Source organism: Pelobates fuscus, chromosome 5 (genome assembly GCF_036172605.1).
Source record: "Pelobates fuscus isolate aPelFus1 chromosome 5, aPelFus1.pri, whole genome shotgun sequence".
Taxonomy (NCBI): domain Eukaryota; kingdom Metazoa; phylum Chordata; class Amphibia; order Anura; family Pelobatidae; genus Pelobates; species Pelobates fuscus.
Window position 1 is genome coordinate 14,369,056 of NC_086321.1, and position 19,002 is coordinate 14,388,057.

A 19,002-nucleotide genomic window follows, 5' to 3' on the forward strand; every position below is an offset into this window, starting at 1 on the left:
GTCAAAAAGGCAGGAAAGAATGCTTATTCCCACTACACTTGGTACAGACTAGCGCGAAAATGGCCCATGATGAGGATCAAATGATGCCATCTGAGATACCCTGAGTTGTCTTCTTTAAGAAATGGTAGAGATTGGTCCAACATAAGACCTAGCACCATTACATACACTTCTAATTTACTTATATGAACCTGCAACATCACAAATGTGTGACAAATCCATATATTGGGGGAATTGTTTTACTCAGAAGATATAGCTGAGCATATTGTGTTTTTTTTGTTGTTTTGTTTTTAAATCATAGTTGCGCACGAGGAAAAATGCAAAGCGAATGTAAAAAATAAAAACAATCTACAAACTATGACATAAACTGATGAAAACATGGTTACATGATACAATACAAACCATATGAGGTACCCTAGAGCAAGCATGTCAAACATGCGGCCCACAATGGGTATCTATGCGTCCCAGGGCCAGACTGGCCTACCGGGATACCGAGAAATGTCCCAGTAGGCCACCTGCCATAGAGCCACTTTGAGCTGTGCAGTTTATTATATTGGGGGGAAGCAGGTGGGGTAGTGTATTACGGTGGTGGGGCGGGCGCAGTGTGTTAAATTGGGGGCAGAGGGAGAACCGTGTATTAAATTAAATTAGAGTGGAGGGAGAAGGGGCAGATTAATAGTGGGGGGGGAGGGGTGGGGCTGTGGGAGTAACTTGTAGTGAAACTTTTGAGTACATTTTATATAATATATATATGTATGTACGTACCCAGGATTACATATTGTTTGCATGAGAATAATTTTAATTTAATTTAGTTTGTGTTGGTCTAGGACTAGGTCGAAAAAAAAGGTACAGCAGCTATGTATCCAAACAACTATGCTTAGCTAGAATGGTTTCAATGCATATTTTCACTTTAAACATTTTCATAGAAAATACATTTTGAGATGACACTTGAACTTGATGAAGTGCTTTAGGGGTTACCAGAGTGTCCCCGCACTTTTATAAAACGCCTTGGTAAATGTTGGCCAGACTGCTGGCAGTGCCCGCTCTGTAATAAATAATGTGTGAATTACTGGAATATGACTTTTTATGTAAAAAACTGTTCTATATCACCCAAAAATAATGCACTATTGACATTCTTTATAAAAATATACATTTATTCTACTCACAGTGCAAATATCAGCACACGTGAAAACAAGCTTGATAGATAATTAACAGGTGGTACAGCTTGATGATGTCACAGGGAGAGAGGTTGATGAAGAAGAGTGCGCAGGTCTTTTGTCCTTTTGTTCGATTTACCGTATATACTCGAGTATGAGCCGACCCGAATATAAGCCGAGGCCCCTAATTTTTCCCCAAAAAACTGGGAAAACTTATTGACTCGAGTATAAGACTAGGGTGGGAAATGCAGCAGCTACTGGTAAATTTCTAAATAAAATTAGATCCTAAAAAAAATATATTAATTGAATATTTATTTACAGTGTGTGTATAATGAATGCAGTGTGTGTGTATGAGTGCAGCGTGTGTGTATGAGTGCAGCGTGTGTGTATGAGTGCAGCGTGTGTATGAGTGCAGTGTGTGTATGAATGCAGTGTGAGTGCAGTGTGTGTGTGTATGAGTGCAGTGTGTGTATGAATGCAGTGTATGAATGCAGTGTGTGCAGGGCCGGTGCAAGGATATTTCCCCCCCCCCCCCCATATGTCCTGACCTCCCCTCCTCCTCCCTCAGTGGTCCTTACCTCCCCACCCCCGTGTTCCTTCACCCCCCTCCCCCAGTGGTCCTGACTCACCCCTCCCCTAGTGGTCCTTACCCTCCCCTCCCCTAGTGGTCCTTACTTCCCCCTCCCCTCCCCTAGTGGTCCTTACTTCCCCCTCCCCTCCCCTAGTGGTCCTTATCCCCCCCTCCCTCCCATAGTGGTCCTTATCCCCCCCTCCCTCCCATAGTGGTCCTTATCCCCCTCCCTCCCATAGTGGTCCTTAACCCCTTCCCTCCCATAGTGTTCCTTATCCCCCCCTCCCTCCCTCCCTCCCATAGTGGTCCTTATCCCCCCCTCCCTCCCATAGTGTTCCTTTTCTCCCCCCCTCCCTCCGATAGTGGTCCTTATCCCACCCCCCTCCCTCCGATAGTGGTCCTTATCCCCCCCTCCCTCCCATAGTGGTCCTTATCCCCCCCCTCCCTCCCATAGTGGTCCTTATCCCCCCCCTCCCTCCCATAGTGGTCCTTATCCCCCCCCTCCCTCCCATAGCGGTCCTTATACCCCCTTTTTTTTATTATTATTTTTTTATTATTATTATTATTATTATTATTTTTTATTATTATTTCTTATTTTATTTATATTTTTATTTATTTTTCGTCCCCCCTCCCTGCTTGATACATGGCAGGGAGGGGGGCTCTCCTTCCCTGGTGGTCCAGTGGCAGTTCAGTGGGGGGGAGAGGGGGGCTGGCAGAGCTGTAACTTACCTTTCCTGCAGCTCCTGTCAGCTCTCTCCTCCTCTGCGCCGTCCGTGCAGCTCCTTCTATCAGCTCACAGTGTAAGTCTCGCGAGAGCCACGGCTCTCGCGAGATTTACACTGGGAGCTGACCGAGGTGCTGAACGGACGGCGCGGAGGAGGAGAGAGCTGACAGGAGCTGCAGGAAAGGTAAGTTACAGCTCTGCCAGCCCCCCTCTCCCCCAGTCTGTATTATGGCAATGCAAATTGCCATAATACAGACTATTGACTCGAGTATAAGCCGAGTTGGGGTTTTTCAGCCCAAAAAATGGGCTGAAAAACTCGGCTTATACTAGAGTATATACGGTAGTTATGATGTCAGAACATTTAGCGTAAACTGACCATTTAAAAGCACATATAAAGACTACAAAGACCTTCAATCATGTTGGTATACACCCACACTACAGACTTGGCAAATTACCATCTGCTCTTTTTTTTTACCCATTAAACGTCCATATCCAATATGAATAGGTCATATTCTAGACACTCCTCATTCCCCTCAAGCGCTCAATCAAAATAGAAGCAATGGCTTGTGGTAGAGAACCATGTGTTCCGTTGCTCTCAATGAGAAGCATTGTATTGTGGAGGTTACCGTGCCTTGCCCCTACTTATGCTTCTGTAGGCGAAGCATTGGATTGGCCAGGAGATCGTTACTAGTAATTATCTTGCAGAGCGGAGCTGCTGTGAAAGATTATAAGAAAGTAACTTGTTTTTGTTTTATTTAGGGTGCAATGGCCCGAATACTATATGATGGCCCGAATGATATAGCCAAAGTTATTTATTTATAACTCTGGATTATTCTTTTAATGAAGAATTATTCTCCTAAGGCCCCAGATAAACCACAAGGTGCAGGAAGTTCTTATGTTTGGTAATTTTTGTTGACCCCATCTTTGTGTCTCAGAATAAAATGTTCACATGGCTGCTTCAGGTCTACACAGCGATCACGCTCAGTTGTCTTCAACAGGCGGCTGTAATTTGATATAATTATTTCCCTTTAAACACTGCCAGAGTTAATGTAGTGTAGTGCTCTTTGTATTAAATGCTAAGTTTTGACCGCTTTATCCCTGACTCTGTTCTGCTTACTATTCATATAATCTGTGTTTTCCAGCTAAATATTCCAAATGCCGCATTGTTAAATCAATAGTGTTTTTGACGACGTAACACTTCATCCACGTTTAAACGTAGCATTGCTTTTGTGCAGCTCCTAGCAGCAGTTGCGATCGAAAATTTCATGTAAGGAGACAGCTAAATAAATACATTGTAAACCTGTTTTTGCTCGTATAATCCATGTGTTGATGGTGAATTGTTCAGAAACCTTATCTCCCATTAAAATTGTATAAAAACAAATCCTCTGTGTTTCTGCCTGATCACTTTTTAGGATCTAACACTGCAGTACCAGAAGATGATCAGTCAGGGCATTTGATTTGTGAATGATGCATTTTACATAAATATTTTGGAAGATCGGATACAATTCACCCAGTAACTGCAATTTGTGTGCCTCTTTCTACGCGGGTCCACGGCTCATGCAGTCGTGTGAAATTTCCATTTTACACACTTGGCAGTCAGAGCCCATGAATTATGCATAGCGCAACAGAAAGCCTCCATCTCCTGCTTCAGCTCCGATATGCTTTTATCCAGTTTCTGTCTCTATTAATAAGATGAATTGTAAATTGGTAGATCTAGACGCAATGTACCCATAACTTCTTCATTTAGCACCAGTCTTTCTCTAGCCATATCTTTAGCCTCGTCTAGCTAACCGGTAAAGAGATAATTAGAGATTCAGCAACACTGAAAAGGAGTCATGTCTATTTAAATATCACGCACGTCCGTGTAGGGCTTAGATTAATTATTTGGGGAAAGCCAATTAGTCAGACATGAGATTGTTAGGTGTACTCAATTTCCCCGTTTAGCACCCAAATATCCTTGGGTCATAACATCACCTGCAATTCTGTATAATGAAGGGATCCAACAAATGTCCCAAGTGGCTTCCCATCGGACAACTCAATCTAACAATAAGCTGAGGAATTCCTCTTTGACATTTTGAGTGTTGAACTTTCTGACCAATAGGACAAAATTAATTCTCAAAATATTAATCGATTACGAGCCCAAATTTAAAGGGGTTGATTTACTAGCCTGCCTGTCCACACTTGAAAAGCAGCTAAACCCCTTCCAAAATAAAACAAAAATAAAAAAAACATTTCTATTTATTTAATTGTGCTTATGAAGTAAACAAGCTAAAACAGGGAAAAGATCCATTAAAGGGAGTCTGTTAGACCCCTTGCATTAACCCTGAGAGGGGTAAACAGGTCTTGGCCCTCACCTAATGCATGGAGCTGTCATTGTCTCCCTTTCCTTGCATCCCTGGCTGGCCTGTGGGGTGGAGTAATATTTGTGGGCTAGGCGGGGTCATTTTTAAATTTCCCTTTCAGCATCATAGAAGAAAGCCTCATGTACCACTATGGCACTTGTAATTTTCAATACCAATAAAAACATTTACAGAACAGAGTACCTCTGCCAAGTCTGCCTCCTAGCTGCTTTTAGGGACCCTGGAGCCTTCAGACCCAGCCGCTGAAGCTTGACTGAGGTCTCTGAAACTCTTCCACCCCAGACCAGGCTGCTGTGGCTATAGCTCTCTGCAGTGGTTATAGCATGGTTGTAGCTCCCTGCACTGGCTATAGCTCTCTGCAGTAGTTATAGCGTGGTTGCAGCTCCCTGCACTGGTTGCAGCTCCCTGCACTGGTTGTAGCTCCCTGCACTGGTTGTAGCTCCCTGCACTGGTTTTAGCTCTTCACCGAGCGCCCATACTTTCCAAATAGTGCCCTGATGGGAGAATCCGCTCCCGTACTAGAGCTTGTTAAAGTTTGACCTTGTTGCGGCTATGCGCCGAACTGGCTTAGAGTTCCAGGCATGCAACTGGTTTGTCTCAGTCTCACAAAACTGGGTTTGTGTTATATGTTGTGTCCCTGGATAGCTCTCCACCAAGCGCCCTTACTGTAAAAAAACAAACAAACAAAAAAAACCTTATTGGTGGTCGGGGAACCGAGAGATATCCGATCTAAGTGTGTTTCAGGGTGAGGCGCTCGATGTGCAGGATGAGTGCAGGCCATCCCCAGAGGTGGCCAATTTCAGCTGGGAGGTAGAGGAGTGTAGGGGCTCTCCACACCCCCTTCCTCTAGTGAATATAGACCCTTTTTAGTGAATCTTGGCACCAGGCCCATAGTAAGTGGGCAGGAGGCTGGCCTTCACTCTTCTCCAAAAGGCTATGGCAGAGGAGCTTGCGTCACATTTGGTCACTATACAGCAGCTGGAAAAAGATCCCTAATATGTGAGGTAATTTTGGAGGCTGAGATAGATCTCCACTTTCCTGCTATTCTTTTGCGCAGTAATATTAGCAAGGAATGCTTACTGATTGAATCTTGGTAGGCCTGACTCTGCTTGCACAATAAATTCTCAAAGGGAAATATTTAGTAACACGTGCAATGTGTCTACCGATTGATATACCATTAAACATTTCTTTAGAATCATTATATTGTAGTAAATAGAAATTATTATAGTAATTAGTGACCCTCCAGGGATTCTATAGATTATGTTGTTAAAGGGACACTATAGTCACCAAACAACTTTAGCTTAATGAAGCAGTTTTGTTGTATAGATAATGTCCCTGCAGTTTAGGTGCTCAAATATCTGCCATTTAGGAGTTAAGTTACTTTGTTTATGCAGCTCTAGTGACACCTCCCTGAATGTGACCAACACAGCCTTCCTAAACACTTCCTATAAAGAGTCATCTAATCTAAAGTCATTGCCCACATTTGCAAACTGCAACGAATGGTATACCTTACCAGAGCGCACCGCTTGCCGAGGCCTCCTCACTTCACAGCAGACGCCCCACGCAACACAATTGTCCGCTTTTATTATTTTAAATCAAGAGGCACTCCTTAACGCGGCCAGAAAAACAACCACGCTGCCAACACCCTACGAAGAGATCTCTATCTTTGCAGACCTCTCGGCCCTCACAATGGCCAGACGAAGAGAACTTTCTACTATTACGCAAACTCTACGCAAACACAAAATTGACTATCGTTGGGGATACCCCACAAAACGAATGGTATGGCGCAATGGCAAGTTGAATATCATTGTGGACCCAGAACGTGGGCTTACCACAATTAAAGAATGGAGCCTGTGGAACCCACCAGACTCTAACTCAGCATCTTCGGCTTCACCGATGAGGATTCAGCCAGAGTGGAAGATGGCGGGATCAACATTGCATTAAGGTTCCACTACACTTGACATCTGGACTCAGCGAACTACCACCTAGCATAATATTTTGTATCCAGACAAAGCTTCGTCTTTTGTGTTAACCTATTACTTAGGATTTCAACGGGACTCGCAGCCTACAGGACAACTAAGATCCACAGGGTACATATTTCCCTATAAGCTGACGAACAATTTAGTTATTGTGCAGGTATCTCCTACCCAGGATTCTATTTACCGTATACAACTGGAGGCCCTACACTCCGAACTAACCAAACACCGCAGGCATGCTTGGCAGAAGGCTCCGGGACTGGCATATTATACTTATTTCTTGGCTTGGGCAGGCATATCACATCTATTTAACTACTAAACTGTGTACAACACTTTTTTCTATGCCCGCTGCAGATTTCTCTAAGTATATTTTACGCAAGTGCTGGGACAAGCCGGATGGTTGCAACCGATGGTATGCCCCATATTTTGACCTATGTTTCGATAGTCCAATGATATAAATATGTCCAGTTGGTACTTATCACATTATATGTGGATAGCATTGCTGAGGCTCAGAATGTATGCTTTTGTATAACTTTATGTTAAGAACATCATTAGTTATGGTACAGAGTTCTTCTATTCCTTTCCCAATAGCTGAGCATAAGTGATTATAGCTGCAGTTAGGGTGTAGAGGAATAGTAGAGATGACTGCAGCTTCCCAGATGAATCTCCCCCGCAAATAAAAGGTTACTCAAGCATGAGCCTAGACTTCATGAAGGGTACAACAGGAATGAGCTTTATTGACGCCACACTGGCTTTTATGGAAATGGCCAGACGAAGAGAACTGGCAAGAGGACCTCCCACAGTAAACAAAAGTGACAACCAATCATAATACAGATTTACAGTAAAACACTCCCTTCCTCTGCCTGGGAGATAATGAGATAAGTTAAGGAATAACCCAATTATCTCCAGGCAAAGGGCACACAATTTCCCCAAAACTTAGAACACCCCTTTACATACAAGGTATCCCCACATGTCCACTGATAGCCCCGATCTGGGAGACCAACATATTCAAATTTTACCCAGATCAGTTTAGGGGTTCTCAAAAGTATGGAAGTCTTAGTTTACCGACCGCACACGAGGCTCTTGCCCAAAATAGTTCCATGAATTTCAAAAAAAGCCAAAACAACGAATAAACACACGAACAGAGCCTCCTGGCTCAAGGGAGCAATTGTTTCCCATGTTCGTGGGAACCAAACTACCGAATGGCGCTCTCCTAGTTGTTCGGCAACAAAAGGAAGCAGGCGTTCGTATATTTTCAGCTGTGTTCGGGAAGTCGAGTGTCCGATTTTAGTTCCGCACAATCGACGACCAAGTCCCGCTGCCTCCTTTCGTGCAAACAAGATGGCCGCCGTTTTCTCTTCCACGTGGCGTTCATTTATGCCACCCTGAGAACGCTTAATAGACGGTTCCCTTTGAAGTTAATGAGCCAGGAGGGTGGTCGGTGTTCGGTAGTTTAATCTACCGAACCAATAAACGAAAAATACCGAATAAAATAAGAAAATGCCGAAGTTAGTCTATTTTCTTCACACTTTACCCTTATCGTTATCTTTGGTTAATGGTACATTATTTTTTATTGTTTACCATGCGGTAGTTAGGAATGCTCAGGACACATGTTTGTTGAATAAATGCATGTAGACCCCTAAACGGCCTGCCACGAGTACAAAAGGGTTTTACTAGACTCATCCATCACATGGATACGGTAAGACACATGAATCTACAGTCATGTTTTGGGGACCTCCCACATAACGAAGAGAGGTAGCTTATGCAATTTATTCTTTCCCTCCCTAAGCCGGTTGCTTATGTGCCAAATATTGTCAAAACATAGTGAAAAAAGGACAAAATAGGGAAAGGAGGAAAAGACAAAAAGCAAAAAAGAGGAAAGGAAGGACAACAAACAAACATACAAATAGAAAATATAAAAACATTACAAAAATATCTATATCAAACAAACAGATACTTTCTTGTTTTCTTTTTTTTTTCCCCCCTAGCATCATCGTTTCTCCGCACACCATAGGTGTGGGCAGAAAAGATCACGAGTCCGTTGAATACCATAGAATCCTTAGTAATCTCTCTCCTCAGCGAGGGAATAGACTATTTGTGTATAACAAGTTAAGCGCACAGGTTTTGGCTCTGGGGGGAGGCTCGTTCCACACAACCTCCCCATGGGATGTACACTGGACCATGAGCTTAGGTGCATTACATCCCTCTCTACACTCTACACTTCGAGTGTCTATGTATATACTTTCTTTATTTCCCCCTTGTGTTATTCCAGGTTGCTCCCTCCTCTACGTTCCCATTAACAGTGTATTCTCGTGTCACTCAGAGCTCACTCTTCACTCAAAGGCCAAAGGTAATGCCCAAACCGACAAACGCCAGTTGCAGACATACCACCAGGCTTAGTGAGAACTCTATACATATCTCCACAACAATTCTAACCCACATTCACTATGGCTCACCAATTTAAATGCTTCTCGATAAATGTTAATGGCTTAAATAGTCAATTTAAGCAACGCTCAGCCATACAAGAGATACATAACTCAAGGGCAGCTATTGTCTGTCTGCAGGAAACTCACTTTTATGTAAGCGTAATCCCCCCCTACTTCAAACCGACCCAATATCCACAAATCGTTCATGCCCTTTCCCCAAATAAGTCAAAAGGTGTTATCATAATGTTTCACTCAGACTGGGTGTTTCAACAGGAAGCTATTTACAAGGATGATTTGGGCAGATTGCTGATTGTAGTGGGAACACTGAATGGGATACAAATCACTGTTGCTTCTGTCTATGCTCCCAATAATTCCCAAACTTATTTCTTGGCCAGAGTAATGAATACGATTTCAAAGCTACATAAGGGTCATACCATAATATGTGGGGACTTCAACTGTACATTAGACCCTGATTTAGACATTAAACGGACTCAGGGGAAAACCCACTTCACCAGGCCACCTCTCTGTCACAAACTGTCCACACTCCTACATAAACCTGATCCCCGTGACACGTGGCGTAGCTTATTTCCATCTGAAAAGGATTACACGTTTTTTCCCCCCTGTACATCTCACCTACTCGCGCATAGATATGTGCATAGTTTATAAAATGACCCTGTCAAATGTTTCTAATGTGTCCATTGGTAATAGGACATGGTCATATCACGCGCCGGTCATCACTACCTTCCAATCCCTATATCCTGCACTGGGTAGGAGTGCGTGTCGACTTAACGAATCTCTATTAGACAAGGTCGTTCAAGTATCCACATTACGAAAAGCGATAGTCGTTCTACGACCATTCATAGGACACCTCTCCTATAGGAGCACAATGGTTGGCCCTTAAGGCGGTGATGAGGGGATTCCTAATACAAGCGAGATCTGTCCACAAAAAAAAGATGAATGAGGATCGGAAGTGACTTTTAGAAGACCTCGACAAAATAGACTCTAAAAATAAATTCAATCCATCAAAAAAACTGACAAAACAAATCAATAGAATCAAAAAAGAGCTACAAGAGATATCCCTAACTGTTATGGAGAGACAACTAAGAAAACTTAAACTACCGTATATACTCGAGTATAAGCCGACCCGAATATAAGCCGAGGCCCCTAATTTTACCCCAAAAAACTGGGAAAACTTATTGACTCGAGTATAAGACTAGGGTGGGAAATGCAGCAGCTGCTGGTAAATTTCTAAATAAAATTAGATCCTTAAAAAATTATATTAATTGAATATGTATTTACAGTGTGTGTATATAATGAATGCAGTGTGTGTATGAGAATGCAGTGTGTGTGTATGAGAATGCAGTGTGTGTGTGTATGAGAATGCAGTGTGTGTGTATGAGAATGCAGTGTGTGTGTATGAGAATGCAGTGTGTGTGTATGAGAATGCAGTGTGTGTGTATGAGAATGCAGTGTGTGTGTATGAGAATGCAGTGTGTGTGTATGAGAATGCAGTGTGTGTGTATGAGAATGCAGTGTGTGTGTATGAGAATGCAGTGTGTGTGTATGAGAATGCAGTGTGTGTGTATGAGAATGCAGTGTGTGTGTATGAGAATGCAGTGTGTGTGTATGAGAATGCAGTGTGTGTGTATGAGAATGCAGTGTGTGTGTATGAGAATGCAGTGTGTGTGTATGAGAATGCAGTGTGTGTGTATGAGAATAGTGTGTGTATGAGAATAGTGTGTGTATGAGAATGCTGTGTGTGAGTATGAGAATGCAGTGTGTGTGTATGAGAATGCTGTGTGTGAGTGCAGTGTGTGTGTATGAAAATGCTGTGTATGAGTGCAGTGTGTGTATGAGTGCAGTGTGTGTGCATGAATGCAGTGTGTGTATGTGTGTGTGTGTGTAATGCAGAGTGTGATGCAGAGCCTTGGTGGGGGGTGGGCATTTTTATTTTTTAATTATTATTTTAATATTTTTTTTGTTTCATTACATTTTTTTATTATTATTATTATTTTTATTTATTATTATTTTTTATTTTATTTTATTATTTTTTTATTTGTATTTTTTTTATTATTATTAAGATATATACATTTTTTCGTCCCCCCTCCCTGCTTGCTAGCTGGCCAGGGAGGGGGGCTCTCCTTCCCTGGTGGTCCAGTGGATGGGCACTGTGTAGGAGGGGGCTGTGGGGGCTGCAGAGAGATGTTACTTACCTTTCCTGCAGCTCCTGTCAGCTCTCTCCTCCTCCGCCGGTCCGTTCAGCACCTTGGTCAGCTCCCAGTGTAAATCTCGCGAGAGCCGCGGCTCTCGCGAGATTTACACTGTGAGCTGACAGAAGAGCTGAACGGACCGGCGGAGGAGGAGAGAGCGGACAGGAGCTGCAGGAAAGGTAAGTAACATCTCTCTGCAGCCCCCACAGCCCCCTGTCTGTATTATGGCAATGCAAATTGCCATAATACAGACAATTGACTCGAGTATAAGCCGAGTTGGGGTTTTTCAGCACAAAAAATGTGCTGAAAAACTCGGCTTATACTCGAGTATATACGGTATCCCATTACGTGCAGGGTAATATTGCAGGCAGGTTGCTCGCAAGGAAATTTAAGTCCCAATACCTACAATCCAAATAACCTTGCATAACGTCCGCTAAATACACCAAACTGTACAACCCTCAGGACATAGTTGAAGAGCTTGCCTCATTTTACATTACACTTTATAACCTTGGCAACCTGTACATGAAGAAATAACTAATTTCTTGAGGGAGATAGACTTACCACAACTAACTAATCAACAATGCCAATGCCAATTCCTCACGGAAGAAGAGGTGCGGAAAGCGATCCGTAAACTTCCTAAACACAAAGCTCCTGGCCCGGACGGGTTCCCCAATTACTTCTACATAATGTTTTCAACATCTCACCAAGCTTTTTAATCATTTTAAGAACTCGGGGACTATACCAGATGAGATGTTAATGGCCCACATTATTACGTTACCTAAGCCTGGCAAAACGCCATATGCTGGAGGTGTTCAGTTCAAGTGGGCACCCTACAGCACATTTTTTGGGACTGCCCAGGCATTACGCAATTTTGGCAGGAACTTGAGAAGTTCTTCCAGGATGCACTGAAGATCAACATTCCCATGCACCCAGAATGTTATCTTACATATTTGCCACTCTGCTATCTGAGGACATCATTTATGTAGTAATACACGGTCTAACAGTAGCAAAAAACGCCATTGTACACCGATGGAAACAAACCCAGGCACCTACTCTGACCGATGTTGTAACCAGACTTGACACCTCTAGCCAATATGAAAAACTGGCGTGCCGCCTTCATGGCAACGAGGGTAAATATACAAAGTGGTGGCAGAGTTGACTGTCAATAAGAGACTTATATACGTAAAGTTCAGTTACAAAAATAAATAAATAAATTGGCATTAATACACACAGTAGGATACAATTGCACATACGAACACATGAGGTAATACTACTGCCCAAAGGAGTCTCTAATACCTGGTACCACTCCCCCAGCCCAGAACATAGACATGAGATGGCCCACAATATTACTAAACCAGGAATGGTCAAAAACAGGTATAATTCCCTCCCTGCAAGACACTGGAATGCACCCACTGATTTCTTATAGCATTCTGTTACCTTCTTACCTTCTCCCTTTCCTATGTTCCTTGTTGTATCTTTGGTGTTACTGACTTTCTTTATAATTCCATGCTCAAGTGGTATCTCTATCACAATTTAGCATAAAAACGCATAGCTGGCACAGACAAGACGTGATGAAACATTTCCATGAAAACAAAAAAAAAAAAGTTCATCTTCTACAAGGATTGTTGGATATAATGCATGTACAAAACATGTCAATGCTCGCTGTTATAATATGTATTAAATGTGCCACATGTTGAAATTGAAGAGATTTTAAACTGTATTCTGATGTTTGATCTTGTATATTGCAATGTATTGAATGTGATAGACAACCTATGTCGGTTCTGCTAACTTCCGGTCTTCTGTATAGTTTGCCATCGATACCATGTGTAAAAACATACACCCCTGTGTCATGTATACCCAATAACATCATAAATACATTTTTAGGGGGCGTGTCCAACAGCCGAAGCGAACGGTCGCATGGAGTAAGAGCTCCCGGCCGCAACAGACCCAAACGCTATAATTAAGCAGGTTAGATGACCAGAAACCGAGCACAAACTTACCCGCCAACAGACACCGGCACCATGGCCCCGTCCAAACAAATAAAAATGACGGAGCAGATAAAATCCACCAAAAAAGACAAAGGCAGGTCTCCACAAGATGGCAACGAAAGCATGGGCCTTTCTCCTGCATCAGACCAACTACATGACACTGACACAACCTCCTCTTCATACACGAAGGCACCAGTAAGTGAGAAACGGCTATTTAGTATGCTGCAAGAATTAAGAACAACTTTAAATGCAGACATGAAGCAAATGACTGCAGAATTTAAACGGGAACTGTCCGACATTGGTGAGTGCACAGACTGCCTGGAAGTGCGGACGGAAGAAATATGCGCTACACAAAATGATTTTGCAGAGCAACTGCGAATGCTCCGAGAAGAGCACATGCTTCTAAAGAGGAAAACAGCGGACATAGAAGACCGCTCCAGACGGAAAAATGTAAGATTCCGGGGAATCCCAGACAGCGTCACACATGATCTCCTGCCTATATCATAGGCCTATGCACCGCACTAGCACCAGCCATAGAGAGAGAAAAGTGGCACATGGGCCGGGCCCACCGCATTCCAAGACCCCCACGTTTCACAACAGATACACCAAGGGACACGGTGGTTAGATTCCACTACTTTAAATCTAAGGAAGCATTGATGACCGCGAGCCATACCAAAGCACCCAATTGTTTGCAGATTTATCAGCGCTTACCATGGAAAGAAGGCGGGAATTAATCTCGTCACAAAGACGCTGCGCAACCACAATATACAATATCGTTGTGGTTATCCCACCAAGCTCTTGATATGGAAAGATAACAAGCACCATAACATTGAGGAACCAGCCTGAAACTCCTCCGGGACTGGGGACTATTCAGATCTCAGGACTCTCCTGCACAAAACTCTAAGATGCCTAGACGGCTGTCGACGGAATGGCACATGGCGGGCTCGCCCAGACAACAACGAGAGCAATTAGAGAAATAGCGGAACTCACTGTTCACAGAACTCATAGGACCAGGACTGTGTGCGATACCCCCAACTGAATGATGCCAGTATGTATGTATGCAATGACACACTTCACCACATTGATATGACACACCTTGATGTCTTAAATTAGCTCTCTCCCATACGAGATCACACACATAGACCCTGAGCAAGGGACACATAGTTAACGACTACAAAAAAAAAAAAAACACACAAAGGTAAAACACACAAGGTCCTAAACCTCAAAAAAGTCTAATGTATGAACCATGTTTAAAGGGTTGTTGACACAGCTGCTCTCCTTAGATCATGCCTCCCAGGTTGACCTGCTGCCCGGCTTCGGCATGGACTGCAGGCCAATCGCCTAAAATGCCCACGACCAAAGGGGCATGTTGTATATACTTCCCCCTGCGGGCGAGCACAAGCTAGCTCTCTTTGCGGATGACATACTGGTATTCCTGACAGACCCGATACAATCTATCCCAGTCCTTATACAAATACTGAATAATTATGTCTCAGTGTCATACTACAAAAATAAAACAGAAAAAACCCAAGCACTCCCCATCCGACTTCCAAGGTCCACAGTTAACAAGCTAGAGGAGACACACACATTCGACTGACGGACTAAATCGATCCAATACTTAGGTATAAAACTAACAAAGACCGTACACTCACTAACCACAGAGAACCACACGCCTATGATCCACAAACTTGCATCCCAAATGGGTAATTAGGAAGAGTTGGGAGTATCATGGCTGGGGCGAATTAACTTAAAATAATGGTTTTGCCCCATGTGCTATATCTCTTCCGCACACTTCCCATACCATTGTCGGCCAAACTACTAAAAAGATTCCAGACTATCATTAACGCCCATATATGAAAGAGAGAGCCTCCCAGACTAGCCACCGCCAAACTCAGCCTACCATACACGAGAGGAGGTTTGGGTGTCCCGGACATCCGTAACTACTATCGAGCATCCCTGCTAGCACAAGGCCTACGATTAATTAGATCTTTAGACGCAGACCAAACCCCTCTATGGTTGGCTCTTGAGGATGCCTGCATACACCCAGCTACTTTGTCCAATGCTCTCTGGACACACGACCCTAAAACCATAGGGACTGACGCACTATGGTGTACTAAAACCACACTGACAACTTGGAAAAAGTGGGCCTCAGAGGTAATAGATACACAAACACTACTTAAAGAAGCGCCACTCACAGCATTGCAGGCTAGTAAACCCGACCTCTCGCTCCAGACATGGTCAGCTCTAGGAATTCGTAAAATACAGGACCTATATGAACGAAATACGATAAAAGCATTCCCAACCCTGCAAAGCGAGTTCTCCTTGCACTCAAGGGACATATTCAAATACTTAAGAGTCAAGAACATACTGCAGACACACAACAAACCATCAGAACCCATACAACTACCAGACACACCTCCTGCCCGATACATCCTGACATCCCGCTCCATCAAACCTCTAGCTCTATGTTATAATGCATTAGAGAGAGGGAAATCCGCGCACAAACTTCTTCCCATTTTTCCATGTAAGGAAGACATAGGGAAACAATTCACTATACAACAATGGCACGAAGCCTTTCATATCACTAAACGAGCGTCCAAGAGTTTGTCCCACTAAGACTAGCTAGGATGTTTTCTAACACTTCCCCGTTATGCTGGAGGTGCAAACATGCATCAGGTTCGCTGCTACATGTATTCTGGGAATGCCCAATAATAACTCCATTCTGAACTTCTCTCCAAAAGCTCATACAAGAGGCTACTAACATGACAATACCAATGAATCCTGTACATTACTTGCTTCATATGCTCCCCGCGAGCAATCCAGCGAGACATCCAGCAACCACAACCGCCATAAACATACTGACCACAGCCAAAATCGTGATAGCCTCACAGTGGAAAAACGAGACGCCTCCAACTTTAGAGGAGGTAGCAAAAAGAGTGGATAGCATATGCCTTCATGAGCAGATGGCTTATAAACTGCAGGGAACACCTGGAAAACATGGCATTCAATGGGGCGGTTGGCTAGACGTCCGAGCAAAGGACGGGACAGACGGATAAGGTATTAAATCAAAATATTCTAGCTCAGGGAAACTGGTAGAGGAGGAGGAAACCGTGAACCATAGGAACCAAGGGGTCCGGTAGCGGAACCAAAGCCGTGAGCACAACACACTAAGCACAGGTCAAGTAGGTACACAGGTCAGAGCCACAGTTGAAAGTTAAAGTTGGATGTTACCGTTCCCTTAACCCTTTTCTTCTGTACCCGGATGCATGACGCGAAAGTGGTATAAGCCACGTATGCTCACCAACTTAGAGAACACAGGTGACTACTGCTCCACGTCAATAATGCCTCAGACAAGCTGTCACAGGAGCAATGCTATAACACAACACCGATGTAAAGCAATAGTCAGCGTTGTATTACTGTACGTGTGCATTATATGTGCTCATTGTATGTGTTATACTGCAAACTGGTGATGCTGTACCTGGTTAATAAGCTGCTGCGTCAGCAAATGTATTATTATTATGCATTGGGGTACTAACCAAAATCAATCAAAATGATCTATGAAAAAAAAAAAAAACATTTTTAAAAATTATACATTGGGAGAAAAAAAAAGTTACATTTACAGAGCAGGAGATAAAAATTTTTAAAGTGGGTTATATCTGATTGAAAGTGAAACCATTTTTTGTGTTTCACAGTCAGGGGAGGTGTAGCTAGGGATTCATGGCCAGAAATAAGTGATTTAACTCCTAAATGGCAGAGAATTGAGTAGTGAAACTTCAGAGGCATAATCTAAACACCAAAACTGCTTCATTACGTTGAAGTTGTTTTGGTGACTATAGTGTCCCTTTAACTAAAATATACAAAAATATATTTAGGGGGAATGTAGGGGGATAAAGAAACCTTATAGCTGCAGTTATAATACACTGTGTGCAGGGAGACAGGGGACCTCCTTACACCATAACCTTATAGCTGCAGTTATAATACACTGTGTGCGGGGAGACAGGGGACCTTCTTACACCATAACCTTATAGCTGCAGTTATAATACACTGTGTGCGGGGAGACAGGGGACCTTCTTACACCATAACCTTATAGCTGCAGTTATAATACACTGTGTGCAGGGAGACAGGGGATCTCCTTACACCATAACCTTATAGCTGCAGTTATAATACATTGTGTGCGGGGAGACAGGGGACCTCCTTACACCATAACTTGTGCAATGCTATCATGTTTGGAATGACCAAATACGATTCTGCTGCCTTTATCATTATAACTCTACAAAGAAGTTGACAATAAATGGAAATCTAGACTAAAATAAAACACCTTTTACTTTTTGGGTAAGATCCTCTTGAACATTTTGGGCTTACTTTCTCCTATTTTAATTTTTTATATTCACTCCAATTGTACAGAATATTGTGAATTATATCCTTACAATTACCAGTGTGGAATGTGATGTGACAAACTGACTAAGTTTATTTCTTGTTTTAACAGAAGATTGAACATAAAACCCAGAAATCCGAAATAAAAAAAGAAAAGGACATATATCTGCTAGACCTGGATGACTGTAAGTATAATGAAAGCTGTTCTGGCGTTGTGCTATCATAGCACTTCTTCTAAGCAAACATGCATAATTATCCCATTCCAATTTCAGAGCACTATCCACCTCATAGAACGTCTGATAGCTTTTTAATTATTTTCCTAGCATCCAAATGCAGTGGTTCATCCAAGCTGAATATTGTCTTCTAAACGTCATATCAATGGAATGTAGCAGCCGGGCACAAACATGTTTCAGATTTTGGATAGGTTTCTACCAACTGAGACCTTGTTTCGTGCTCCCGGAGGTAGCTTTACAACATTTATAGTTTTTCAGTAACGTAGAGGTAAATAAATAATGATTAAAATAGCCTCTTTGGTTTTTTTTTTCTCCTCCAGTATTCTTCACCTTGATGCTGGTGATGTTAAGTTAAACCTAATTTATGCATCACCCGCTCTGTTTGAGTGCAAAGTTAGTTTTGCAGTTTGCGTCCTAGCACCCGGTAGGTCCAGCCTCATACAGCATATGGTCATTCTTCTGCTTCTCACGGGGATAACGGCCAGTGAATAATTTATCTGGGCAGATCCTTTTGCGTGATGAGGGTTAATGCTTCATTGGGACCAATGCACAAGGATGGTTTTAGTATTGATATAGATTATTTTAAAATAAACAAATATGTTTAAATGTCTATCTGTTCCTGTCCAAATCTAAGATGATTAAATTGCATATACGCAGAAGTAAATTCACACTGACACACGGAGTTCAGGTTAAAAGCACTTCGAGAAAATTTAATGGCATCTGGTTAAAAGCGGGCTCGCAGACCCTTATAAGAGCAATATTACTTATCATCATTGAATATCAAGATAACAACAAATAAACATCATTAATTGGATTAGGTGTTAAGTGGCTACGTCAATGTCCACCCATCAATATTATTAATTGGCTCAAGTACTAAGTAGCTGGCTAAGTGTCCTCCCACCGAGAGGTGGCGTCATCTTGGACACGGGTGTGGACAGTTGGCTCAGGCGCCATCTTACTCAGCACGAGGCTTTACTCGATGGGAG

At 42.8% G+C, this 19,002-nt stretch overlaps 1 protein-coding gene across 3 annotated transcripts in view; it reads left to right on the forward strand.

Annotated features, from left to right (window-relative positions):
* The window catches only part of AP3B1 (adaptor related protein complex 3 subunit beta 1), a 206,838-nt gene that overhangs the window by 126,325 nt on the left and 61,511 nt on the right, over positions 1–19,002 (forward strand). For all 3 annotated transcript variants that reach the window (XM_063453597.1, XM_063453598.1, XM_063453596.1), the window contains exon 21: positions 17,896–17,968. In XM_063453597.1, the coding sequence (XP_063309667.1) occupies positions 17,896–17,968 (73 nt within the window). The remainder of the gene's footprint in view (positions 1–17,895; positions 17,969–19,002) is intronic.